The 27,973-nt window shown below is 48.3% G+C and overlaps 1 protein-coding gene across 9 annotated transcripts; it reads right to left on the bottom strand.

The window, feature by feature from the left end:
- Positions 1 to 1,906: 1,906 nt before the first annotated feature.
- Positions 1,907 to 27,833, bottom strand: PCMTD2 (protein-L-isoaspartate (D-aspartate) O-methyltransferase domain containing 2). Of its 9 annotated transcripts, none has more exons than XM_029220633.1 (6): positions 22,691 to 27,388; positions 18,052 to 18,154; positions 16,522 to 16,693; positions 14,638 to 14,761; positions 11,564 to 11,939; positions 1,907 to 3,172 (listed from the first exon to the last, which is right to left on the bottom strand). In XM_029220633.1, exons 1-6 carry the CDS (start codon positions 22,995 to 22,997, stop codon positions 3,064 to 3,066), a joined length of 1,191 nt encoding a protein of 396 aa, XP_029076466.1. In that variant the 5' UTR covers positions 22,998 to 27,388; the 3' UTR covers positions 1,907 to 3,063. The 9 variants fall into 9 exon arrangements, with proteins under 9 accessions (XP_029076466.1, XP_029076465.1, XP_029076463.1 ...); XM_029220624.1 differs by lacking the exon at positions 1,907 to 3,172 and adding an exon at positions 27,718 to 27,833 and having other exon boundaries at positions 9,171 to 11,939; positions 22,691 to 23,027; XM_029220627.1 differs by lacking the exon at positions 1,907 to 3,172 and adding an exon at positions 27,401 to 27,657 and having other exon boundaries at positions 9,171 to 11,939; positions 22,691 to 23,027.
- Between the last annotated feature and the right edge of the window lie 140 nt (positions 27,834 to 27,973).

A 27,973-nucleotide genomic window follows, 5' to 3' on the forward strand; every position in this document is an offset into this window, starting at 1 on the left:
GCCCATTAGAGGCTTGGTACCCGGCTGGGGGCTGGTCACGTGTTGTTGTCTGCCTTCACCCTCCAAAATGCCGGTGCCCAGAAGGGGAGCCGGGGTTCAGCATGAACCACATGGTTTGTGCACCCAGCACAGGCGCAGGGGGCTGCCCCTAACGGGAGGCCGGACGGTTTAGATCAGGCCAGGGAGCTGCTCACCAGCTGCATTAGCTTCCCAGGGCAGCTGTGACAAACGACCACAAACGAAGGCTCAGAGCAACAGAAACCTGTCCTCTCTCAGTCCCGGAGACCAGACGTCTGAGGTCAAGGTGTCCCAGGCCCGCGCTCCCTCCGGAGGCTCCAGGGGAGGGTCCTTCCCGCCTCTTCCAGCTTCTGGGGGCTCCAGGCGTCCCTGGGCTTGTGGCCTCATCCCTCCCGTCTCTGCCTTCATCTTCACATGGTGTCTCCTGTGTGTCTGTGTCTCTCCTCTAGTCTCTTAGAAGGACACTGTCACTGATTCAGGGCCACCCGGATCCAGGATGACCTCATCTCCAGATCCGTAACTAATTATACCTGCAGAGACCCTACTTCCAAATAAGGTTCTTTTCTCAGATTCTGGGAGCCATGACGTGGACATAACTTTTGGGGGGACCTCCCCATTCAACCCACCATAGCACCCAGTTCCCAGATGCCAGCCGACCTTCCTCAAGACAGCATCAGGCTGGTGATGTTCTGTCTTTCTGCATGGAGTTGTGTCTTGTTTCTTGTGGTAACAGTGAGGTTGGCTGGGGGGCACTTCTGGCTGACCTCCCGGTCATTCCAGGGACCATGCTGACGTGTCCTTCCCGGGAGGGTGCGACCACAGCCAGGGCTCCCTGGGAATACTCCACACAGACTGCTCGGTGGTCAGAAACCTGCATGGGCTGGACCGGTCCCTGGCACCTTCTACCACATCCACAGCCTGATGGACTCTGTGCGGGCCTATGACCAGGTGTGGACCGGCAGGATCGGTGGGAGCCCGCCTGCCTGCCACGAGGCCTCCAGCCCACCACAGACCCTCCAGTCCTGCCATGGACACCCCCGTCGCATTAACCCCCAAGAGGGCTTCTGGGAGGGCTGAGAATTTGACCGTGAAGAAGACAGGGCAGGCCCTAACTGCAGCAGGTGAAGGCAAGGACTGGGGGTGCTTGGCTATTTGTCCTCCAAAGACCCAGGATGTGGGCTCTGACTTGATGGGTCCACCTCCACCTGGGCTCACCTGCGGGGTCGCTGCAGGGAGAGTGCATCCTTGGGTGATTTTCCAAGTCTCCCCACATCAGCCTTACCCCCTGGGCCCCCTCCCCCATTAATAGTCTTCAAATAGTGTCTCTCACCCAACAGGCCTGCATGGGAGATTTTAATACTGTGTGGGAGTCCAGCGACCAGCGTCCATGTGTCCTGTGTGTCCTGGGAGGGGAGGGAGCCTCGCTCTCACATTCCTGCCCCAGTGCACCTGGGGTCGGGGGCAGCAGACCCAGGCTCTGTTCCGGCAGAAGCTCCCTTTCTGTGAACAGGTCTTCCCCCATTCCCGTTATCCTCCCTGGAGACTCAGGAGGCCACAGCATCGGGGCACCTCCAGCACCAGGACGCCACCCTAGGGAATCTCTCAAGAGCAGGGACCAGGCCTGCAGGCGGAGGGGAGGAGGGAGCCGGCCGCTTCAGGATCCCCGGGGCTAGGAAGCCTCCTACGCAGGAGGGCCTTGGACTCAGCTTAACTACAACCCGGGGTCTCCTACCCCTCCCCTGGTAGGGGAGCCCTTCAGATTCCAGGGCCCCAAGATCCTCCCCACCGACTTCTGCCCCCAACTGCAGAGCTGGGGACCCAGACACCCCCCTCCCCGGCTTCTTTTTTCTTGCTCCCAGAATTCCCTGAAGCTGTTATACTCAGGGTTTATTATGGTGAAGGATGCAAGTTAAAATCAGCGAGGACAGGGGGACGAGCAGGGTCCAGCCTCCTCGGCTGTGGCAGCCCAGGGAAGTCCACCTGAGTCCTGAAGTGCAGGGTTTATAGGGGTCTGTCACATCAATGTGGGGACCACCATGTGCCTGACCTTAGCCTCCAGCCCCCGAGGGGGACTCAGGAAGTCCCACCGTGTATCATGCCATCAGCACAGACCAGCCTGGAGCGAGGCCCACGGAGCACGGACACTCCCATCAGACTCAAGGTGACCTCTGGAGCCAGGACAGAGGCCCGGCCTCTCTGTGGGCAGGCGAACCCACACCGCACAGGCCCTGGTGCAGTGCCCGTTCCGTGGGGTCAGCTGGGTGCACGCAGGTCAGCCAGTGTCTGTGTGTCTCAGCCTGTGACCACAGACCACACTGTCCTGCTCTGCTCACAAGAGCGAGGCCAATGGAGGGACAACGGGGGTGGGAACAAAGCCGGGTCACGGTCCGGCTGGGTGAGAAAGGGTCCAAGGAGCGAGAACCCGGCTGCCCTTGCCTGATGAGCCGAGAGCTGCCATCCACCCTGTGGGCAGCCCCTCTCCCCACATCCCGAGGTAAGGCTGCCTTTCCTGCACCCTGGGCAGTGTCATGCCTGTGTATAGAGACGGACGCACAGCAGTGCATGCAGCAGGCCTGATGCCTGCCCTTGCCATGTACTTGGGGGCTTGGTGAGGGTGGAACATCCCGACAGCACATGGGCCGACCCCGGGGAGGATGTAGGGGGTGAAGCGTTTGGGAACCTCTGGAGGGGATCCTCACCTGTCTGCACAGGTGGACTGAGGACACCGACCAAGGGTGGGCAGGCGGGGAGCCCAGGAGGGGTCCTGGGTCATCCCTGAGGCTGGAGGAGGGCTGTGGAGCTGGGGGTGATGGCGGTGGGGACGAGGGGCTGATCACAGGACAGCGAGGAGACAGAGCATCCGAGGCAGCGGGGAAGGTGAAGACTGTGCCCAGTGGGAGGACGGAGAGACCAGCAGGCGGCGCTGTAGCCGCGGGTAGCAGGGCTGCTCCCTGCAGGGCGGCGCCAGAGCCCCGCACCGCTGGAAACCCCGCCGTGTCCGGATGGGGGATGAGGGCCCGGATGGGCGGGAAGAGTTTGGAAAAGTCACCTGATCTCCACATGTCCTGGGGGAGGGGTTCCCTGCTCTTTCCTTAGAGTCTCCCCACCTGGGGAAGTCAGCACACTCAACAGCCGGTCGTGCACTGCTTGGAATCTGTCGGGAGGATGAAAGGGAACGGGGGGAAGGAATGAGAAACAAGCTCTACGTGTTTGGACAGCACATGCCACTCTAATTTCCAATAAGGAAGAGGAATTTCCCAAAGGCTCAGGGTGCCCCTGTAACCAGAATGGGGCTTGAAGCAATCCTGCCACCTTGTGGCCAGTTCCAAAAACAAGTTGAAGACAGTTGCTCAGGGGCAAGGTTGTAAATGACAAGTATCGTAGAAAAATGTCTTGGGGTAAGTAACTGAAAAGGACTTGAAAACAAGGCAGAATTGCAGGAACCGGATTGCAAGAGGTAGATTGGACTCGCCGTTAAAGCACATGAAAGCTGCTCAACACTGCCTACGATTCAGTTGGCCAAAACGGGTGTACAGGCTGAAACCCATATGACCTTTGTGGCCAACCAAACATGCGGGAAATACAAATCAACACTACAGAGATGTGTCACTTTGCCCCAGTCAGAATGGCCAACCTCACAAAGTGTAAAAACCAGAAATGGAGGAGAGGATGTGGAGAAAACGGAACCCTGCTGCGCTGATGGTGGGAATGTCAACTGCTAACAGCCACGCTGGAGAAGGGTATGATGTTTCCTAAAAATTCTAAGAAACAGAGTCACAAGGACTTCCTGGTGGCGCAGACATTAAGAATCCAACTGCCAAGGCAGAGGACACGGGGTCGAGCCCTAGTCAGGAAAGATAACACACGCCGCGGAGCAACTAAGCCCGTGCACCACAACTACTGAGCCTGTGCTCTAGAGCCCGCGAGCCACAACTATGGAGCCCGGGTGCCACAACTACTGAAGCCTGACACCTAAAGCCAGTGCTCTGCAAGAAGAGAAGCCACTGCAATGAGAAGCCCGCGCACTTCAACGAAGAGTAGCCCCAACTTCCTGCAAACAGAGCAACCCCACGTGCAATAACAGAGACCCAACACAGGCAAAAACAATTAATTTAAAAAAATAGAGCTACAGAGCATACGGCACTTCCACGCCTGGGTGTATATCTCGGGATAACCATAAATCCATAGGACACAGGCACTTCAACTGTTAGTGCAGCCCTTTTGCAGGAGCCTCGACTTGGAAACAATGTAAATGTCCTTGGAAGGAAAAAATGGATAAAGAAGATATGGTACTTATGTACAAGGAATTAGTAATCATTCTAAGTGACAAAATTCAGACACAAAAAGACACAGCATAAGATATCACTTATAGGTGGAATCTAAAAATGGTTACACATGAACTAAATTACAAAACAGAAACAGGGTCACACATTCAGAAAACACACTTATGGCTGATAAAGAGAAAAAGTGGGGGTGGGGTGAGACATAAACCAGAGGGTTGAAATTAACACAGATACTGTTCCAAAGACCAAACAGGTAATCGACAAGACCTACTCTATAGCTCAAGAACTGGACTCCGCACACTCTAGTCACGAGAAAAGAATATATACGACTGGTAAGAATCTTAAAAGAATTCATGGATGTCTCTCTGTAAGTGAAACAAGTGGACGTGCAGCAGCCAGAAAGACAGCATGGAAAATCAGCTACACCCCATTATAAAAATAAATTTTAAAAAAAGACACAGAAAGAAAACGTTACAAAATTCGTTCAGGGGCTGTGATGCAACCTGGATCGACCACATCTAGACCCACAGCTGCATGGGCCCTAAGGCTGGACACTCGTGGGGCTGAGAGGCTGGGTGAGGAGTCAGCAAATGCAGCCCCTTTCGAGTAATCCTGCCTGGTCCCCATTCCATGGATCCCAAACCTCCAAGTGCAGGGGACCCTTCGTACAGCTAAAACATGCATGGGACACCCTGACGATGGAAAAGGCGCCTCATCTCCCCATCTCCTGGTGCTCGGGTTCCCCCCTCCAGCCTCTTTCCTAATAATCTCCCCGCTAGGGGAAGTCAGCACCTTCAACATCCTGTTTCGCACACTTTGGAATTTGTCCGCAAGATGAACTGGAAGGTGGGGAAGAATGAGAGACAACACCTAGGTGTTTGGACAGGCACACGCCACTCTAATTTCCGAAGAGGAAGTGACGAAAGGCTCAGCTAGCCTTCGGAACTAGAATAAGGCTTGAAGCAATCCTGCTGTAGGGTGGCCAGTGCCCAAAGAAACAAGTTGAAAAGTGGAGCTCAGGGGCACTGCAATTCACAATCGTGCAGGACTGTAAACGATCCCTAACGTGGAAAAATGCCTTGAGGTAAGTCACGAAAGAGGACTTGAAAGCAAGGCAGAATTGCAGGAACGGAATTTCAAGAGGGACACTGGTCTCGCCTCGAAAGCACATGGAAAGGGGCAGAACTTCTTCAACAATGCCGTTGGCCAAAAAGGGCGTACGCGTTTTTCCTGAATATATTCAGGAAAACCGCGTACGCCCTTTTTGGCCAACCACGCAGGCGCGCGGTGCAAACCAACACTACAAAGAGGTACAACTTCGCATCAGTCCGAAGGGCCATCCTCACAAAGTGTAAAAACCAGAAATGCAGGATAGGGCGTGGAGAAAAGCGAGCCTTTTTACGCTGATTGTGGGACGGTCAATTGCCAACGGCACTCTGGAGAAGTGTAGTTTATTGCCCAAAACATCTAAGAAACAAAGCTACAGAGCATACGGCCCTTCCACTCACGAGCGTGTATCTTGGGAACACCAAAACTCGACAGGACACAGGCACCACAACGTTTAGTGCTGGTCTGTTTACAAGAGCCTCGACTTGGATACAACCATAATCTCCCTGGAAGGAAAACATGGATAAAGAAGATGTGATACTTATGTACAATGGAATACTACTCAGCCATGAAATCAGTGAAATAAGTCCAGTTGCAACAACTCGGGTGTACTTAGGTACGATCATTCTAAGTGACATAAGTCAGACAGAAAAAAGAGACTTATCCTCAGGTATCAGTTATAGGTGGAATATCAAAATTGCTATACACGAACTAAATGTCAAGAGACACAGAATCACACATTTAGAAAACATACTTATGACTGCTAGAGTGCAAAGGTCGGTTGAGGTGAGGCATAAACCAGGAGTTTAAAATGAGCACAGATACCGTTCCATAGGCCAAATAGGCAATCAACAAGGCTTACTCTAAAGCTCAAAGCACTAGACTCAGCACACCATACACACCGGACCCTGACCCTGACCCTGACCCTAACCCTAACCCTAACCCTACCCTAACCCTAACAACCCTAACCCTAACCCTAACTTATAGGTGGCATCTAAACATGGATACAAATGAACAAACTTACAAAACACAAACAGCGACACACATTTAGAAAACACAACTGTGGCTAGGAAAGGGGTGGAGGGAGGGATAGACCAGGAGGCTGAAATTAGCATACATACCCTTCATGGACAATATAGGTAATCGACAAGGACCTAGCGTATAGCACATAGAACTCAACACATTGAAATCTCCGGAAGAGAATACGTAAGACTGCTAAGAATATGGAAAAAAATATGTAGATGTTTCTCTTTATGTGAATCAAGTGGACGTACACCAGAAAGGGACACAGCATTGTAAATCAGCTATAATCTACTATATAAAAATGATAAATTACAAAGAGAAAGAGAGAGAAATTCTTAGTAAATTCTTTCAGCAGCGGTGACCCAACCTGGAGTCACATGATGTAGACCCAGAGCTGGCTAGTGCCCTAAGGCTGGACACTCCTGGCGCTGAGAGACACCTGGTGAGGATGTGCCAGCAAATGGAGCCCCACTGCAGTCGTACTGCCTGGTCCCCACTCCATGGGTCCCATATCTCCAGGTGCAGGGGAGCCAACCTACAGCTAGCCTAACCCTCTAACCCTGAACCTCTAACCTAAATCCTTTAACTCTGATCCCTCAAAACCTCATCCTCTTAATGGACCTTCTAATACTGTCCCTAAGCCTCTAGCTCTGACCCTGACCCTATCTTCTCACCCTGAGCACTGAGCCTGAATGTTTTTAATGAAATGTACAAGTCTTTTATTTTTTTATTATTTATGACTGCGTTGGGTCTGCATTGCTGCACGTAGGCTTTCTCTAGTTGCAGCGAGCGGGGGCTGCTCTTCGTTGCGGTGCACAGGCTTTCATCGCAGTGGCTTCTCTCATTGCGGAGCATGGCCTCCAGGCGCGCGGACTTCAGTAGTCGCAGCATGCAGGCTTAGTAGTTGTGACACGTGGGCCCTGGAGCACGCAGGCTTCAGTAGTTGCGGCACGTGGGCTCAGCAGTTGTGGCTTGTGGGCTCTAGAGTGCAGGCTCAGTAGTTGTGGCGCACGGGCTTAGTTGCTCCGTGGCACGTGGGATCTTCCCGGCCCAGGGTTCGAACCCGTGTCCCCTGCATTGGCAGGTGGACCCTCAACCACTGCGCCACCAGGCAAGTCCCTGAGCCTGAATTTCAATCCTTAATCCTGACCCTCTAACTCTGAACCATACACTACTCCCTAACCGTAACCTCTGACCTGACCATGATCCTACACCACCTTTAACCCTTAACTATAGGCTCGTATCAGAACAGAATAAAAATTTGAACCCTACTCCAATCCCTTGAAGTTGCATGAAGAAGCAGGTAACTCAGATACACTCATGCCTCACCTGTTCCCTACCTCCAATCTCCTTTCCCCACACCTAAGACCACCTTGCTTCCTTATCCCATAAGTATCTCAAGCCCCTTGCCTCTGGGGAGGTGGATTTGATATCATCACTTGGCTGCCTTGCAACCTCGGCATCTAAGCATTTGGCTTGCTGCATGACAAATAAGCCTGGTTCCAAACACCATGAGTCCCTAAGCCTTAAGGCAGGGAAGCTTCTATAAAACACATCCTGCTGAAATAACTCCCAGAGACAGTTAGGATTAACCATGTGACAAAGTCCAGAAAACAAGGGCTCTGTGCTCGCAGTGGGAAGACAAGCGTCCCTGCGGAGCCCGCCACACACCTCCCACCACTCACTCAGGGCTGCTGACTGCAGCGGCCTCCTGGCTTTGCTCTCACCACCCCAAACTGTGCTTTAATGTGCTTACAGAAAAACGGCCTGTTGAAGTAAAAGCAGCACGGGCTGTCTGTCATATACTCTGCCGCCAGAACGGGCCCTCACCCAACCGTGCTGGTGCCCTGATCTCAGACTTCCAGCTCCAGAACTGTGAGAAATACACTTTTATTGTTTATAAGCCAACTAAAATACCCAACTGGTGTTTTGTTATAGCAGCCCAGATGGATTAAAACAATCAGCAACGGTGTTTAGGAAAAACTGGAATTTTCAATGAAAAAGAAAAAAAAAGCTCATTTACAATAGCACCTCAATACTTTTAAGTCTGGACCACGACCCTCTGACCCTGACACTAAATCCTGACCCTGGCCCTGGCCTGACCCCAACGCCAACCCTGAACCCTCATCCTCGCCCCCTGCTGCCCCACAAGATATGATGCCATTACCCAATATCTTTTACTTAACATTTTGACGATAGGGGGAAATCGTGCCAAAAAACTAACCAGACTCTCTCCAGACGCCTATGCTCTCATGTAGCCACTCCGTCTATTCCAACTTCCTGTGTTTAATCACATATCACGCCTCCCCTAGGTGTGCTAGAATGGTACAGACTTCAGCAATAATGCAAACGGTGAAAGAAAGCACAGGATTCTAATTTTTTTTTTTTTTTTTGCGGTACGTGGGCCTCTCACTGTTGTGGCCTCTCCCGTTGCGGAGCACAGGCTCCAGACGCGCAGGCTCAGCGGCCATGGCTCACGGGCCCAGCCGCTCCGCGGCATGTGGGATCTTCCCGGACCAGGGCACGAACCCGTGTCACCTGCATCGGCAGGCGGACTCTCAACCACTGCGCCACCAGGGAAGCCCTGATTCTAATTTTTTAAAGTTTATCTTAAAACGTTTTTGAAAACAAAATGTAGCCAAGAATTTTAATTCCACACAGGAAACAGAAGCAATGCCAAGAAGGCTAAAGCGTCGTAACTACCTTTATTGGTACCTTTATTGGTACCTTTATTGGTACCTTTACTGGTATCTGTTGTATATCAGTTCATTAAAACCTTTGTTTCATATTTCTTGCATTAATCCCCTGAAAGTTCCAGATGGGCAAAAATATTTTTAAATACACAGCTGATTTCTACATTATATACTTAATATTTATAAATTTGTTATTTGTTTTGCACATGTCTATGGCTGTACTACTTTCAAGACGAAAGTCACATATAAAAATACAGACTAATCAAAACGTAAGAGTCAGCCACTGTCTAGAATGTGGTTTACAATATAGAGCTTGCAGACAACACAGACTATATATATAATTCATCTGTTTGAAAACAGAAAGTAGTGTCTCAGACTGACTCTGGAGAAAGGTGCTGACACACAGGGAAACTCACTGATGATTCTCCTTTATGTTTATTAGATCAATACCAAATTATTTCACATATATTATATTCAATATCTATCTATATATATCTTGTAACCAAATTCTGGTTTAAAAGTCACAAACCAACATGTAAATACAAAATGTTAGGAAAGGTTTAACATATATAGGGGAAAACATGTCTTATGCCTCATAAAGACTTTTTACAATCTAGCATAAAGGCAAATGTGGTTGAAAAAAAAAGGAAATCCATATACAATTACAGAAAAAAATTTAGTCAAGCCACCTAATATAAAATATTTCATATATCATGTCCAAAAATGTCCATGTGTTGCAGAGGTCTCTACAAATCAATTAGAATGACGTCAACAAGATCTGCAAACTGAAGTCTTAGCAAGTAAACGTGACTCGTGCTTTTCTCTCTGAGACAATGAGGCTTGACGTTCAGTTAAAGGCAGGTAAACACAACTATGAAGAAACCCTTCTCTGCAACAGTTTAACTGTACCAATTTAGGGCAATACACCCGCCTTCCCGGCTATGTGTGCACACAGTGTTCTGTGATAAAATGACTCAGTTACTTTAAAAAAGCATAAATGGCAAAACAAAATAACCAGGACTCCGCGAAGCTGGTAAAACCACAAAGACGCTGAAATCCAGCAACACCTGAGAGGCTGAGAGATCAAATTAATCATAAAATCTGGATGACTAATCCTCCATCAGCACTCTGATTTGGGGTTTAGTGTTAACATTTTATACTAGCCTTTGGTTAAAACTGAAAAGTCTGAAAAGAACCAATGTTTTGGAAGAAGCAGTGTCACTTGGAAACATCCTGCCACCTAACTAAAAGGACGGCCTCTTCTTCTAGACCCACGACTTGATAAGACAGGAAGCTCTCAACACACAGCGCTGGAGAAGATGGATTCCACAAGTCAAACTTGAGTGCAATGTACCAAACACGCGTTTGTTCTTAGGAAAAATTACAAAACTAACAAACATTTTTCTCCAGAATTATAAAAGATAAAATCTATGAATCAGTACTGTTATGTGATTACAGAAAAACAGCCAACTGAAAAAAAAAAACAAAAAACCAACCCACAGGCCGTCTACATCGTCCCCAATCCATTTCCTGCAGCCAGTACTTCCCACCTGCTCTGAGGACTGAGCCTTAGACACCGTTGACTGTATTTAAAGTTAAGTCAACAGTACTCTCCGTCTCTGGGGCAAAAGTAATGTAGCTCATTACTTACACACAACACTTGTTTCATTCTTCAGGACTTTCTTTGAGGGGATTACTCAATGTGGGTTATTTTAAAGGTAACAAAAGGTGTCAGAAAAAAATTCCTTGGAATTCTTTTGCAATTCCACAAAGACACCTGGCAATCTGATACGTTCATTCCTCTCCCCATCACAATTTTTGTTTTTTAAAATTACAATTGACAACTCACATAAGATGTAATTAATTTACTTAAAATAAGAGAGGGCTTTTCAATCAAGTATCCACGTTCCAAATAACTAAAAGATTTAGTTAAATCTTTTAAATTAATCTTTTAATAAATCTTTAATTACTCAATGCCAGTAATTAAGAGGCTGATACCGTAAAATTCAAACTTGCACATAGGCATGTCCCACTCAGAAAAGATTTTATACACTTAGCGCCTTGTGCTTTTTGTCTCACCTTTTATAAGAAACACAGGTTAATTTCAACTTCAGTTTTCCTTTCTGATGCAGACACGTGTACCTTGTGTAAGAAACGGTCTCCAGGCCACCTCCACGTGTAGACCTCAGCATTTCCTGAGAGTGTGAAGTCAACCCCTCCTCCAGGAGACTCTCGCCCTTTTGAGACATTCCCCCCTTGCACCTTATGTTTGTCAGACTGTGTTTACAGAAATCAGATGACTGGATGAAAACTCTACAGGACAGTCAAGGACAGACGAGAAGACGAGATGCAGAGCGGGAGCCCCTTCCTTCTCCAGTGCACCTGCTGCGGGCAGCCCTCCAGGAAGGCTTGACCTCCTCCCCTGGACCACAGACTTACTTTTCTCTGTAATAAAGCAGGTAGTACTTCAGGGGATCTGGCAGAGGGAGGCTCAGGACCTTCTCACGCAGGAAGTTCACCGGGGGCTCAGGCTTGGTGTCCGGCGGGGTTGTCACCTCTTCTTCTTGCCGCTCGTCTTCCAGGTCTCTGCAGCTGGTGTCATCGGAGGGGTTGGAGATCTGACTGGCAAACACCTCTTTGTCCAAAAAGACAATCGTTTCCATTCGGCGGCGGTGAACTCTCCTCCGTTTAAACCTGGGAGTGTTCTTCAGTCCGTTCCCGTTTTTGTTCACAGCTTCCTGGTGGATGACCTTCTTAATGGTGCCCCGGATGGCAATGCGCGCCAGGTCCTGGAGGCTGCGAACCGCCAGGGGTGCTGTGCAGACAGCGAGACCGTCAGCCTCACCCTCGTGACACCACAAGGTCTAGACACCTGAGAAAATTCTAACCACATTTTCATTTACTGGCGTATTTACAAACACATTACAAGAATAGGACAGTGCTGTAGGCAAATGTTAATTATACTCTAATTTGCATTCATATGGTATTTTTCCAAAGATATTTTCAAATGCACTGACCTTTAAATCAGATAAGAAAAGGAAGCAGTACTGCTTGGCTAATCAATCAATGGAAGAATAAGAACCAGGGTTACAGCGTTTGGTTCTTTGACAACCGGCTTCATTTCCCTATTTGCCGTGTTCAGTGATGCATTGTCTCATCCAGTAAAAATACAGTGACCACATGGCTCTACAATTCTTTTATCTGTTTTTATATTTTCACAGTATTTCAGAAATTTAAGAATTTGTTCCTTTTTTATTAAAGTAGAGAAAAAGCAGTTCCAAAACATTTTTAAGAACAAAAGTCCCAAAGCACATCAAGGAAAAATAAAATCTGGTAATTAAAGCTCAATTTAGGCAAATGTGTAGGCAATACACACATGGCAATATAAGGGCTCTTCGGAGGGGAAGAGAATCACTAGGGGCCATGTGTTTAAATGCATGACACTGAAAGTCAGCACCACTTCTTACCCCCCTGAACCTAACTTCTCCAAAAAGTAACAACCCAAACTATCCGGAGGGCTCCTCTGTTGCCCACATCTCTTACCAGAATCACAGAGGCCCGAGCAGAACCTGCTCAGCGCCCAATGCCCTGGAGGCGCCCCCGGCTCGCAGCACCCTCCTCCCCTTTGTCAGGACACTGCACTCGCGCGGCCCTGACACCCCGACACGGCCGAGCAGGAGGTGGTGGCAGCACTCCTCCCCCGCCACTCCACTTGCTGTTGCCCCCTTCTCAGACCTCCCAAGGGCCAGCTCTGGCCTCTCCAGCTCACCCTGAGGTGCCATCGGTGGGGGCCGCCTCATCCCCTGGCCTCCTCCTCTTCCACCCAGCCCGGCGAGCTCCTCTCCGCTTATCCTATTAGTCCTTGGTTTGACATCCATCCCGTGGGCTTCAAATAACACAGGGCAGCCAAAGGCTCCCCAGGTTCTAACCCAGTCCTGCTGGGGTCAGGGCCTCCTGCAGACCCGCCTCCATAACATGCCAGCCACCTCAGGCCCACCTCCTCCCTCAGACAGGCCCTACACGCCTCCTGAGCCCCTGCCACTGTAGAGCCCCATGTCTTAGCTTCAGTCTTTATCTCTTGCCCAGAAAATCCCAGCGGCCTCTTGACCAGCTCAGCCTGCAGTCTGGTCACTCACCCGTCCATCCGAGAGCTGACCCCATCCCCTGTGCAGCACACGACCACATCCTCACGGCCTCCGTGTGCACTGCCCTCATCAACGTGACTCTACTCGTCTAAGAACCTCTGGTCCGGGAGACAAGATCACAAGTTCCCTTCAGGAGCCCTAAATAGCATCGACATTGTTCACTGTGCCACGTTTGCTCTGAAGCCTCAAAACCCACATCTCGGGGTACCCTCCACATCTTCATGATTCTTACCCAGGCATGATCAACACACTTGTCATAGATCCCACCTGTGACCTCACCTTCTGAAACTCTGCAGGGGCTCTGGAAGGCGGTGCCCTCCCCACCCACGGGCAGTGCCTGCCTACCCATTCCGGTGGGATTTTCAGGGAGCACACATTTGACAAATTCACCCTCCCCTGACCACCAGGAAATCCAGAATACAGAGGTGCCACATCTTCTATTTAGAGTTTTTTGAGCGGGGGGGGGGGGTTGTTTTTTATTTTTTGGCTGCGTTGGGTCTTCGTTGCTGCGCGCGGGCTTTCTCTAGTTGCGGCGAGCGGAGGCTACTCTTCATTGCAGTGCTCAGGATTCTCATCGCGGGCTCTAGGTGCGTGGGCTTCAGTAGTTGTGGCACATGGGCTCCGTAGTTGTGGCTCGAGGGCTCTAGAGCGCAGGCTCAGTAGTTGTGGCGCACGGGCTTAGTTGCTCCGCGGCATGTGGGATCTTCCCGGGCCAGGGCTCGAACCTGTGTCCTCTGCATTGGCAGGTGGATTCTTAACCACTGCGCCACCAGGGAAGTCCCCACATCTTCTATTTAAAACATGGGACGGACTCTACCACCTACATGATAAACTCGGGTCTAACCCACCTGCCCACCTCACGTTCCCACGACCCCCACTCTGGCGAGCTCCTCTCCGCTTACGCCTATTAGTCCTTGGTTTGACATCCATCCCGTGGCTTCAAATAACACAGGGCAGCCAAACGCTGCTAATCCTAACCCTGACCCTGACCCTGACCCTGACCCTGACCCTGACCCTAACCCTAACCCTAACCCGGACGTCCCCGGCATACGTGCCCCGCACACCAGCGACGTCCAGCTCACGGCCAGTGTGCCTCTGCTCACGCTTCTCTTCCCTTCTCTTTCTTTCTAGGGGTTCCTTTTCATCCTTGAATAGCAAGCACAAACATCCTAAAATAACCCAAAATAGGCTAAACGTAGACTATAATTTTTTGAGTGACTTTTTAAACATCACTTGTAAAACTTTAAAGGCTTCAATGGGTGGAAAAGTGTTCTTTAACATTAAAAGGTTTCTTATGAATTTTATTTCTCTTCAAATTCTAACGACGGTGAAAAGATCTAAACAGTAAGCAAGGATCTTCATACTCACGTAACTGGACAAGTCTTGATTCTCCTGACTCCGACTGGCAGGGCTGGATGAGTGGAGCAAAAGACACAGCCAGAATCTTTTTGGTTTCCCAGGCGGAAGGACCCGTCCGAGTTATCTTAGTCAACTATCCCAAAGACAAAACGAGAAGATTCAAAAGGTCTGACTACTGGTAGTGTCGATTTAAATATAATCATTCCTATACACAACCTGAAAAAACACAGACACTAATAATGAAAAACCCTGACAATACGGGCCTGCAATGTGCCCATAATGCGATGTGGCAAGAATTACACATAACTTAATGATATTCTTGCAAATATACTCAAGCTTCTAGTACAGAAAATATATCTAACAGGGAAAGAAGTTAACGGGTGACAAGAGGAAACAATCAGAGAAGGAATGTGGGGATTCCGATGAGGCAACCTTCTTGGACTCTACAGAAAAAGTCCGTGTGGCGGGGGAAACGTAAGGAGATGGGGCGATTCTCAAGTACAAGTCGTTAGAGACCCTCACAACCAGCTGTGATGCTTCAGCCTAGACGGAGTCCCTGGCTGTGGTTTCTGGAGGGTGGGAACTGGAAAGAGATCATCTCGCCCCCACTGAACAGCAGCAGGAACCTCTCGAAGGCAAATGGCCTGATTGCTTCAACAAATAAATTGCAAGAAAGAAGGAAAACTTGGAGATTAACAACACCGAAGAGATAATCCACCAAGTGCAGGGCACAGCCCTAAATGGGGTCCCATTCAAGTAAGCTGTTCAGCCTGGTTTTGAGACAATCAGGAAAACCTGAACGCTAGCTGGACGTTTCAAGATATTAAGGAATTACCATTAACTTTTTTAGGTTGATAACGGTTTTGTTATGAAGTTTTAAAACACAGAGCCCTTATCTTTTGCAGATACAAACTGAAATATTGAAGAGTATTTTTTTTTTTTATTAAGGACGTTCACTACCGTCTTTACATAACAGTAAATAACAATAAAAACGACATACAACCTAATGTCTGATTATAGGAGCCAGATAATTAACTGGTCAATGGTTCAGCCGGCTACCACATAAGCACTAAAAAACGATGATGTGGAATATTAAGTAACTTAAAATCATATTCACAAACTCTGTTAAGTAAAACACCTTAGTGTACAATAACCTTTTTGAAAGGATACAAACTAAGAGGAGAGGGCTGCAAGAATCACACGCTAACAGTCATTAGGGACTGTGAATAGCTTTTCTTAATGTTCACATCTTCTGGATTTTCTAAAATAAATAATTACTTTTCAAACAAAATGAATTGAATGCTAATATTTTAAAACTGAAGAAAATTTCACCAAAACGCACAATCTCCTAACATTTGTCATTTCTGTTTTTCCTAGTTGTTTGGGACGGATAGGTTGCTCATTTATGGCAATCTGTTTTCCCAATGAAACACAGTATCTAAAACATACAGAAACATGCATAGCCAAGTAGACCTGGACAAGATTCCCACTCAGCAAGGGATTCTGTACAGTACCCGCCACCATGGAATTTAACAATTAGACTAGCTACCGAAATAGAATTACTCTAATATTTTTTTATGTGTACTGTAATTCCAATACTAGAAAAAGCATAAAAGAATAGCTAAGGGGGGGCGGGGGGAGGAGGGGGAGAGGACAGAAAAGACGAGGAGGGAGGAGAGAGAGGGCGGCAGGTCAGCCTTGCAGTGCAGGCTCTGGGATGCCCGCCTGAGTCAGGACCTGCCCCGCCTTGGCTGCCTCTGCGGCCTGTCTCCTCCTCAGTGAAATGGAGGGCATTGTTACAAGAGTTACGAAGGAAAGTGCACGTCAGACCCCCGGAACCGACGCTGGCAGGCAGCTAAGTGTGCAAAACCGTGGGTTACGTGGGGACCTGACCTTCTCTTCCAGCGGCATGACCAGGACGCCCCCGACTTTGAGGAGGCTCTTCATGTACCCCTCGTGCTGCTTCTGCACGCCTGCCCCGCAGTACACCCGGTCATACTGAGAGCAGCCTGGAGAGATCTCCAGGCAATTGCCAGTGACGAAGGAGGGCTCGCAGAAGTCAAACCTGAAGCAAACAATGTTTTCCACAACTAAATATATCACATCAGAACAAGCCTACATAGTAAATCTACACTAAACACGGGTATGTTTTCATTGCACAATCCCACAGCAACATAGCAAGATCAGAGGCAGAAGCTGGACCCCAGACTTCAGGAAGAATTACGCTAGTAATAAGCAGAACCCTAGAAATTCCAAACCAAATATTGTGAAAGTCAATATCATAGGCGCAATCCAAGCTTAAATCACCCAAGCTCCAAGCATCACTACTGGCTATTTTTATTATCTTATTTTATTATCTTATTCAAGATCTACTAACCGAGTAAAAAGAGGGAAAATTATATTTGGTTTTTCTAAAAATTTTAATCCCTAAAATAAGAACTGTAACGCTTTGTTTTAAAATGCAAGAGCTAGCTACATGGTGCCATTTAAAGACAAATGTGGGACTTCCCTGGTGGTCCAGTGGTTAAGATTCCGTGCTCCCAACGCAGGGGACCCGGGTTTGATCCCTGGTCAGGGAACTAAGGTCCCACATACTGCAACTAAGCCCATGCACCACAACTAGAGAAGCCCGCACGCCACAACTAGAAAGCCTGCACAGCCAAAATAAATAAATAAATTTAAAATAAAAAAATAAAGACAAATGCAACAATTCCATTTTGCAAACAAGTAGGTGATAAAATGTTGTCTCTACTGGAAACACGAAAATTGGGAAAAATGAACATTCTATTTGTTCTCTTATACTGGTGAGAAATTACCTTCAGGTATCATAATTAAAAAACTTGGACTGCCCTGGTGGCACAGTGGTTAAGAATCCATCTGCCAACGCAGGGGACACGTGTTCGAGCCCTGGTCTGGGAAGATCTCACATGCCGCGGAGCAACTAAGCCCGTGCACCACAACTACTGAGCCTGCGCCCTAAAGCCCATGTGCCACAACTACTGAGCCAGCGTGTCACAACTTCTGAGCCCACATGCCACACCTTCTGAAGCCGTGCGCCTAGAGCCCGTGCTCCACAACAAGAGAAGCCACCACAGTGAGAAGCCCGCACACCGCAACGAAGAGTAGCCCCTGCTCACCGCAACTAGAGAAAGCCTGTGCACAGCAACGAAGACCCAACGCAGCCATAAATAAATAAATTTGTAAAGAAAATAAAAATTAATAAATAAATAAAAAACGTAAGGCCCTTAAGAACACAAAATATTTTAAGAATAATTAGAACAGATACACACATATCCCTGACTCTCCTGCCACAGTTTAATCATGTTTCCCGGAACACGAAGAGTAATAAACTGATTTCTTTCCATTTAATCCAAAGTTTAAGTTATAACTGACACCCAGAACCACAGACAGATTTGATCTTACTTGTCGAAGCTGTCACTTGTCCTGATGAAAAAGTCCAGCTTCTGCTTCGCATACTCTGTCACATCTGAATGGAGTTCCACCCCGTGGTTCACACCAAAAGGACCTAAAAGGTTTCAGGATAAGAAAACATGTAGAATTAGGGCGAGAACCCCTATTCTTTATTTCTGTTTCATAGACTACAACACATTTGATTTGGCATGTATAATTACAGAAATACACGTTATTGGGCCTAAATCACCCAGCCCAATATTTAAATATGCAGGCTGGCCTCTGCTCACCACATCACCAATACTCTTTCCCACAGCTTCCTAAAGCCTGGATCTCCCTGTCCTCAAACTTCTACGGAATCATTTGAAAATGTAAAAAAGCCAAGGCCTGTAACCAAGAGTTCAAAGTGCCACTAATGAATTAAAGAAGAAGCATGTATTTGCAAATGAAAGTGGACACAGGCCTGTTTTCCATCAAAGGTCTCCCCAAACACTCAGATGTGGTGTTTAATTCTCACAAAATAGGTTTTAATCATCATTAAAATAAAACTATAATTCCAAAATCAAAATGAAACTTTTTCAATCAAAAGAAATTTATCAGTAACTGGAAATAAAGCTGTGAGAAAAGTTAGGAGCCCACTTGATGAAAGCGCTTCCTCCACCTACAAACGCCTCTGGGTTAAATCTCGGTGAGAACTATTGACACAAACAGCTTCGTTAAATCTCTGTGTTGTAAGAATCCATTTGTATGAAGGTCGGACTTCCCTGGTGGCGCAGTGGTTAAGAATCCGCCTGCCAACACAGGGGACACAGGTTCGAGCCCTGGTCCGGGAAGATCCCATGTGTCGCAGAGCAACTAAGCCCGTGTGCCACAGCTGCTGAGCCTGCGCTCTAGAGCCCGCAAGCCACAACTACTGAGCCCACGTGCCACAACTACTGAAGCCCATGCGCCTAGAGCCCGTACTCTGCAACAAGAGAAGCCACCGCAATGAGAAGCCCACGCACCGCAATGAAGAGTAGCCCCCGCTCACCACAACTAGAGAAAGCCACGTGCAGCAACGAAGACCCAATACAGCCAAAAAATTTTTTTAAATAAAAAATAAAAATAGGGCTTCCCTGGTGGCACAGTGGTTGGGAGTCCGCCTGCCAGTGCAGGGGACACGGGTTCGAGCCCTGGTCCGGGAGGATTCCCACATGCCGCGGAGCAGCTGGGCCCATGTGCCACGGCTGCTGAGCCTGCGCTCTGGAGCCCGCGAGCCACGGGTGCTGAGCTCGCCTGCCGCAACTGCTGGGGCCCGCGCGCCTGGAGCCCGTGCTCCGCAGCAGGACAGGCCACCGCAGTGAGAGGCCCGCGCACCGCAACGAGGAGCGGCCCCCGCTCGCCGCAGCTGGAGAGGGCCCTCGCGCAGTGGCGAAGACGCAATGCAGCCAAAAATAAATTTTTTTAAAAATGCAAAAAAGAAATTAAAAAATAAATTAAATTGAATTAAATTAAAATAAAAACATTTGTATGAACGTCAAAACAGGTAACGCTCATCTGTGTGATGGAGGTGAGCATCTTCCCCCTTCTGGAGGGGTGGGGTCCTGCTATGGGGCGGTGGCCATGAGGACCTCTGGGGCACAGACTCTACTCTGCATCTTGTTCTGGGTGATGCTTACATGGAGGTGGATGTAAAAACTCACCAAGTTCCACGCTTCACACTTGTTACTTTGCTACGGGTAAGTTATACCTCAATTTTAAAAAATCTGCATGTGAAAATGAACAGGGCACATAGGGCTTTATTTAAAAGACATACAGGGACTTCCCTGGTGGTCCAGTGGTTAAGACTTTGCCTTCCAATGCAGGGGGTGCGGGTTCGATTCCTAGTTGGGGAGCTAAGATCCCACACGCCTCGGGGCCAAGAAACCAAAACATAAAACAGAAGCAATTCTGTAACAAGTTCAATAAAGACTTTAAAAATGGTCCACATCAAAAACATCTTATAAAAAAATAAATAAAAGACATACATATAAAGTCACAGTGCAGCATTCAGCCCTACAGTCCAACAGAAATCCTGGTAAATGCAACCCTCTGTGCGCCCACAGCTTTGCACTCTGCCACTTGGTTCATCTGGCCCCTTCCTGGTGCAGCAGCCTGGCCCCAGGCCCAGGCCTCCCTGCCTCTGCTGGATGACTCACGCGCTCTCCTTTCTCAACACCTGTCACGTACAGAGCTGCTGCTGTAACATTCTCTCATCAAAACACAGCCTACGGGCATCCTTGGTGGCTCAGTCGTTAAGAATCCGCCTGCCAATGCAGGGGACACGGGTTCGAGCCCTGGTCCAGGAAGATCCCACATACCGCAGAGCAACTAAGCCCGTGCGCCACAACTACTGAGCCTGTGCTCTAAAGCTCGCGAGCCACAACTACTTAGCCCACGTGCCACACCTACTGAAGTCCACTCACCTAGAGTCCACACTCTGCAACAAGATAAGCCACCGCAATGAGAAGTCTGCACACCGCAACAAAGAGTAGCCCTCGCTCACTGCAACTAGAGAAAGCCGTGCGCAGCAAGAATAAATAAAAATTAAATAAATAAATAAATAACCCAACGCTGCCAAAAATAAATAAAATAAATAAATAAAATATCATTAAAAAAAGAATAAACATAGTTATAAAAAGAAAAACCACAGCCTACTTGAGAAGTCACATTTCCAGTGTTTATATCACATCCACATTATTCCGTTTCCATCCCCACTGCTCTCTTGGTCACTTGCCAGAGACCAAGAAAACTTGCCTTTTTTCCCCCTCTCATCACGTTCTCATCAGCCCCTCACCTTTGTTAGGCACTTATTGAGGACACACCTCCTATTCCCAAGAAGCTTCACACCAGACTAAAAACACATATCCCCTGACCCACCCCAATAAAAAGAGAACTAAAAGCGGAGGGAGTACAGGGGGTGGTCAAGATGGTGGCACCAAAGACACAACACTGAAACTAGTCCCACAAGGCCCCCCAAGCAGAGCATCACACGACATCACACGACACTTTCAGGTTAAGCTGACAAGTGCTGCGTCCTCCCCACCACCAACTGGGACCTCAAGAAGGGAGCGCCCTCAGCAAAGGGGTGGAGCCACAGAATGAGCACAGGAATGTGGCAGAAGGGCTGCGGTCAGAGAATAAGAACCCCTAAGTCAAATGAAACACTTCAAGCCTCACATCTGCAGGCACTGGGAGGCCAGCAAGGTTTTCACCTCTGCCGTGATCTGCACAAAGCACCGTCACGGCTGAATGAACCAGACAGGGAGGCCCAGGACACACAGCATCCAGACAGTGAAAACGGTGCAGTGCGCGCAGCTTTCTCCCTGCAGATCCAAGATGGCTACCCGTGAATGCAAACTCTCAAGTTACCTCCTTCAAATACATCAAAGCACCACGCAGTGTCCACTGCAGCCGAAAACACAGCTTTCCTTCCTTCAGAACTCTCCTCCCCTAATAACTAGTGAGATTCCCAAGAAAGAGGGGACTCAGAAAAGACAAACAGCAACATCAATTGTAAGCCATTTCTTTGTAACTTCTACACAACATCAAGTGCAGCAGGTCAGCTGAGGTTTACTTTAAGTCACCTTTTCCTGAGCATTTCAGTTCTTTTCAACAGCATTTCTAATCTAACCAGTTTGATAACCTGACCACCTTATCCTTAGCTCCTCCAATTTTTCAGCTCCAACAGAGGGAATTACAATTCACTAATTCCAGAATGATGAATAACCCTGGCTCCCTTTGCAAAGCAGTTTCAATCCAAGTTAAGTTCAAAAAGCATTTAGCTTAAAAAAAAAATAATTCACATTTAATAATCTGAGGGTAGCAATTTATAGCCTAAAGTCAGATGATCAGAATCTCAAAACTTCAGCAAATTCTAAAGTATATGAACTTATAAAGAAACCAAAAGTTTCATTCCATATCCACAAAAAGCAACTGTTACTGCTAAGATTTTCTTAAGTGCCTGTATCAACCGCAAAGAAACAATATTGTGATGGACCACTAATGATTTAAACATGACTTTAAAGCCGTTATTACTTGAAATCGCCAATATTCGGAATCTTACACTGACCCGGTAACGATGTTAAGATACTTAAGCCGAAAGCTTTGATATTTAGCAAACCTGGGAAAACAGGCTAAATGGCTTCAAATGAGATAACTTGTGAAATCCTTCCCATCCCTGGAATATATTTAAAAATAAACAACTTACAAGTATTAACTTTTTTAGTATTAAAACAACAAAAACAAAAACTGCTTGGAAGAACTTTAACTTCCAGGGGACTTTAAAGTTAACTATTCCCAGTTTAGAGACCATGACAGGGCAGGCTGAGTGACTGTATTAATCGAGAAATGACCATACGGTCCAGATTTATACAATGTCTAGGTCCTCCGTTGTCCAAAAGGAGGGTGTGCCGATCAGATGTTGGAGGTGCAGGCTGGGGGGACAGGAAAGCTTCAGAAGGACGCTTCTGTTCCTTATGGCGATTTCTCGATTAATACAATCACCCCCCACCCAGGGGCTGTGTGCACACCACGACGGCCTGGAAGGCCGAGGGCAGTTACAACTCGGTCTCCACAAAAGGACACGCTGCCGGCAGGCTCTCCCTCCTACGTGGGACAGAGCCAGACTCACCGAGGATGAGCCCCACCATGGAGCTGAGGTAGCCGGTGCCGCTGCCCAGGTTCAGGAAGGAAAGGCCAGGCTGCAGGTCCAGGGCCTCCATCACCTCCGAGTAGATGCACGGAGCGGAGAGGTGGATGTTACCGTGCTTCCACGCCAAGTCCTTGTACGCGTTCTCCTTAAACTCCTCGAGGTAATAGTCGGCGCGGTCAACAGCTCGGAAGGCCTGCTCCACCAGCTCGGAGCGGATGTACTGCGCCGCCTTCAGATGGTCTATCAGCTCATCGTTGTCTTCACCAGCACTCACCGCACCTCCCATCTTCGGGACCGCGCTTACGGAAAGCTGCCGCTTTACGATTTTTAAAAGGGCAATTCATACTAAAGGTTAGAGCGGAGCAATAGAAGTTCTAAACACATACCAATTTCAGATTCTGAATTCTGAAAGTAATACAGATGGAATATATTTAGTCATCACCCACCCCTCCCACCTTACCCTCCTCCACTCCCAAGAATGCCAGATTCAAAAAAAAAAAAAGTTAAATTTGAAATTCAATTATATCCATCCAAAAATGAGTTTGTAATTTATAGTATGGACTGAATACAGATGAACATGCAATATCTAAAACATAGCTGACGACTTAAAAACATCATTAAAGTATGAATTCAAAACTTTACTAAAAGTCATCATTCTAGAAGGTCAAGCATTTAGGATTAAAATCATCTTGAATATACACCGATCTCTTTTTTTTTTTTTTTTTTCCTTGGTCGGGTCTTAGTTGCGGCATGTGGGCTCTTTCATTGCGGCATGCGGGCTTCTCTCTAGTTGTGGCATGTGGGTTTTCTCTCTCTAGTTGTGGCGCGCAGGCTCCAGGGCACGTGGGCTCTGTAGTTTGCAGCACTCAGGCTCTCTAGTTGAGGCACACGAGCTCAGTGGTTATGGTGCCGGGCTTAGTTGCCCCGCTGCATGTGGCATCTTAGTTCCCCGACCAGGGATCAAACCTGCGTCCCTTGTATTGTAAGGCAGATTCTTTACCACTGGACCACCAGGGAAATCCCGAATATGTATCTATCTTAACAGGTATATATCCACATATGGAAAAATCATTGAATGTAAACATAAAAAGAGAGCAGATATGTCTACTAGAAAATCATTCTAATATCAACCTCTTTGAATATTTCAAGTGCTGTAGATCCTTTTTATGTACATAACTCTTCAAAAGCAAAAAAAAAAATTTTTTTTTAATTCAGGTCAACAAATAATAAAAAGTTATTCATTGTTCATTTGAAATTCAAATTTACCTGCTGTCTTATATTTTATCCAGCAACTCCACATCCCACATGCACATAAACACCAAGTCAAGCAGTCCATTCAAGCTCCGATCTGGACGTTCTGATGTACAAACTTCAGGCAAAAACAACACCCACAAAACCCTCTTCCCCACGAAACATACTGTGACACACACCTCACTGTGACGAACACAGCACCCGTCTCAAGGCTACAGCTTAGGAGCAAGAGAAGCTGCTACTAGAACCCCCTCAACTCCTCGAAGTATCAATACCTACTACACAACCTTTCCAGCTCGTCAACAACGGAAAGTACATTTCCGCTCTCCTCCCAACCGCCTTCAAGAAGACAAAGCAACAGCACGTGCTCCCCTCTGAGCCGGCTACCAGAACACCGCGTACCCTCCTCTAGTTCACAGCGAAAATGTAGAGGTTTTACTCTTCCTAAACAACTCCAATTTTATACTTACCCTAGGGACTTTTACTTCAAATAAAATGGTAATGTTTACAAAACATCTGATACAAATTGCTGGGAAAAAAGAAAACAGCACTGACTTCCCGGTGGTCCAGCGGGTAAGACTCTGCGCTCCCAACGCAGGGGGCCCGGGTTTGATCCCTGGTCGGGGAACTGGATCCCACATACATGCCACAACTAAGAGTCCGCATGCCACAACTAAGAGTTCCAAACACACACACCCCACACACAAAACTGGCAGTTGTGGTGGGAGAGATTTCCCCAGGAATGAAAGCCACCGACCACACAGACTAATCTTCAGCTTCTCACAAGGACACAAAATGTGTGAAAGGTGGGACTTTTAATACAAACGCTCTTCTATGTTATGGCTGGAACAGTTCATCTTCATCGTCAAGATTTTAAAGCTGAAGACTTCCCTGGTGGCGCAGTGATTAAGAATCCGCCTGCCAACGCAGGGGACGTGGGTTCGACCCCTGAGCCGGGAAGATCCCACATGACGCAGAGCAACTAAGCAACTACCGAGCCTGCGAGCCACAACTACTGAGCCCATTTGCTGCAACTACTGAAGCCCGCGCGCCCTAGGGCCCACGCTCCACAACAAGAGAAGCCACCGCAATGAGAAGCCCGTGCACCACAACGAAGAGTAGCCCCCACTCGCCGCAACTAGAGAAAGCCCACGTGCAGCAACGAAGACCCAACACAGCCAAAAATAAAAAAATTTTATTTAATTTAAAAAATAAAAATATATAAAATAAATTAAAGACTTTAGAGCTGAATATTAGACTTCCAAATCACTAGGATCTTCCAATTATTAGATTCTCACCCCCACTCTAAATTGTTTCAGAGCCCTTCCTGGTTACACTCCACGGCCAGTTAACTTAGCCAGATGGGATAAAGTGCTAATGAGGTCAAGTTTAATCCTGGGTGAGCCACTTAGTTCTGAGGCTAAGGCCTATAGCCCTAGTCTTGGACAGTCATCTTAAAATTGGGGTCACCAGTAAAAAGTTGGGTCATGTTTGCTTGCTTTAGGGAAATGTCTGGCACCCACACATCCTCCAGGACGGACCTGAAAGCCACCTCTTCACCCAGAAGCCCGCAAAGTATAATGTTCTATCCTCAGAAAGCAAACATGGAGTATATGTTGGGTATGTTTCATTGTCTATTAAGTATTTATCCCTTATTTTCAACTTTGCCTCACTTTGAAAGTTTATTCCACGTGCAAAGGCTAGGTTTTTAGTAAAACTAGCAACTAACTACAACCTTTTTATAGGCACCACCTGCCCGTCACGACCTCATTTTGGCTTTACGACATTATTAGGCATATTGGGACTGAGAAGTTATTCTCGTGGTCACACACCAGTGCGAAAGGACAGGGCTGCCATTCAACCCCGGGCCTATGTTCTTTACCCCACACCAAATACAGCTTTAAAAAATCCTCAAGGGAGCAAAATTCTTTACCAATGAACACACTGGTAATCTCTACCCAAAATGACAGACGAAATAACTACGTGGTAACCCTATCTGCTGCCACTGGTAGGCTGCACGTGATAACCTGTAGGATCTGATATTTACTATTAACTTTCCCTGGCAATCTAACACTCCCTCACACTGGAAACAATCACTGCTTATTACTGACCACGAATGTGATCAGTCCTAACGCCACCAAAAACACCAGCAACAGGTTAAGAGATGTCCTTGCCAAACCAAATCTGGACCTACAAGCCACTCAAATTCAATTTTTCAAAGTAATGGCAAGTCATTTTTCGGATGCTGCACTCGACTATACTTTGCAACCCTGAATTCACCGCTCCGCAGTAACCGGGCACCACCCAACAAGAAAGCCTTACTCTAATGCTGCTTCTTCCAAAACCAGCCGTAAGGGCACAGGGAGGAGACAGCGCTCAGCCATCTGGAGCAGGACCAGGCATCGGAAGGTCTCAGGTGGACAATCGAGGAGGCTGTGACAGTGGCCAGGCTAACGGAGCATGCAGCTCTGATACCCGGGGCCAAGATTCAAGTCGACGCTGGGTTTATCAGGCTACTTATTAAGGGCAACATGGACAAAGTAATTCAGCTGGAAGATGAGCTGGGGAGAAGGAACCAAAACCACACCTCCTGCCGCAGGAATAATGGAAGAAATGGAGACTTCTTTCATTTTGAAAACCAAAACTCTTACAAGGAATGCAGAGGGATTTTTTTCCCCCAAGTACTCGAAAGGCTGCCATATACACACTATACGTGAATGAGCCTGATAAAAGCCAGGCCAGTGGAACACGTGTTGGATGGAGATAATTTCTACTAAACACACAAAAAAATGCTTTCTAAAACTGGAACTGAAAACATTGACACGTTGTCAGAACGAGGAGTCTCTCCCCGCCAGGGATGTCCCGCGCCAAGTACAAGCAGGGAGGGGGCCCAGGCGCTGGTCTCAGGGGCCGAAACCCACCATCTCCAAGGGCCCCTCCCACCCTAGCGTATGGCTCTATTTCCCCCCAGCAGAGCCACAAGTTCGGACTTGTTTATACAGGGACCTGCCGTCCTACCCAACACTGAGAATGCAGTTGTTTACTTCAGCCCCTCCTTGGTCAAAAAGAACGAAGAAAACGTTGACAAGCACATTGAGCAAAGGGGGGAAATAAAGGACTTCTCTGATGTGCAAACATCAACTCGGGAGACACAGGCCCTCGCAAACACAAACAAAACACACGAACCAAAGCCCGGCGAGCTCTCCTTTCCCAACGGAAGGCGTCTTTCAGGTCTTGCCTGAAGCTAAGTCCCCAAGGCTTGAAGGGCCAATACTTCCTTAACAGACTCTGTCACCTTCGGAAAAGGTACAACCTGTTTCAAACCTTGGTAACTCTCCACTTGCCGTGCTAATTGCAAATGTTTCCTACTTAGTAAGTCAGGGACGAGCTACGCGTCTGGAGAGTTAAGTCAACCCAAGGGGTGTAAGCAATGCGCACCTGGAGAGACCTCGGGAACCCCCGGAACGCTGGAGGGCGGACCCCCGGGGAGGGGGGAGGGGCGACGGGAGACGCCTGGGACGCGGAGGGGTGTTTATGCTTGGGGGTGGGGAACGAGAGGACAGCGGAAGAGGACAGGAAAACGGGGAGAAGAGAGGGCGGCCCTGGGGGAGGGTCCGGGAGCCCGGGACCACGGGAAGGGGAGGGGTGGAGAGGAGGGAGAGAGGGGGAGGGGGCCGAGGGGCCGCACCGCCCCCCATACCCCGCTGCAGGCCGGGCCGAGGGCGGCGGCGGCGGCGGCGGCGGCGGCTCAGTACCTCCTGGCTCGGCGGGCCCGCGGAATCGGCCGCTGGGCCGCACCTGCAGCTCTTCTGGCGCCCCTCGCCAGTCCGCCTCCCACTACGCAGCCCCGACCTCCGCCGCCGTAAACATCCACCGCCCCACTGCGCCTGCGCGCCCGAACGCCCTACTGCGCGTGCGCCTGGGTCCAGCGTTTAAAGGGGCAACGGCGCAGCGGAGGGCCCCATCCAGACGTCCCGGCCGGCCACGCGCTCCGCTGGGAGGCGGAAGTCA

Source organism: Monodon monoceros, unplaced genomic scaffold (genome assembly GCF_005190385.1).
Source record: "Monodon monoceros isolate NGI ecotype Baffin Bay Population unplaced genomic scaffold, NGI_Narwhal_1 Super_Scaffold_13, whole genome shotgun sequence".
Taxonomy (NCBI): Eukaryota; Metazoa; Chordata; class Mammalia; order Artiodactyla; family Monodontidae; genus Monodon; species Monodon monoceros.

Excerpts from the sequence above, each read along its gene's own strand:
- PCMTD2 (XM_029220633.1), bottom strand. The coding sequence starts at position 22,997 with ATGGGAGGTGCGGTGAGTGCTGGTGAAGACAACGATGAGCTGATAGAC. Across the intron at positions 14,762-16,521 it reads TCATGCCGCTGGAAGAGAAG|TTGACTAAGATAACTCGGAC; the intron begins GTCAGGTCCCCA and ends TCTTTGGGATAG. Across the intron at positions 3,173-11,563 it reads CTGCTTTATTACAGAGAAAA|ATTCCAAGCAGTGCACGACC; the intron begins GTAAGTCTGTGG and ends TCCTCCCGACAG.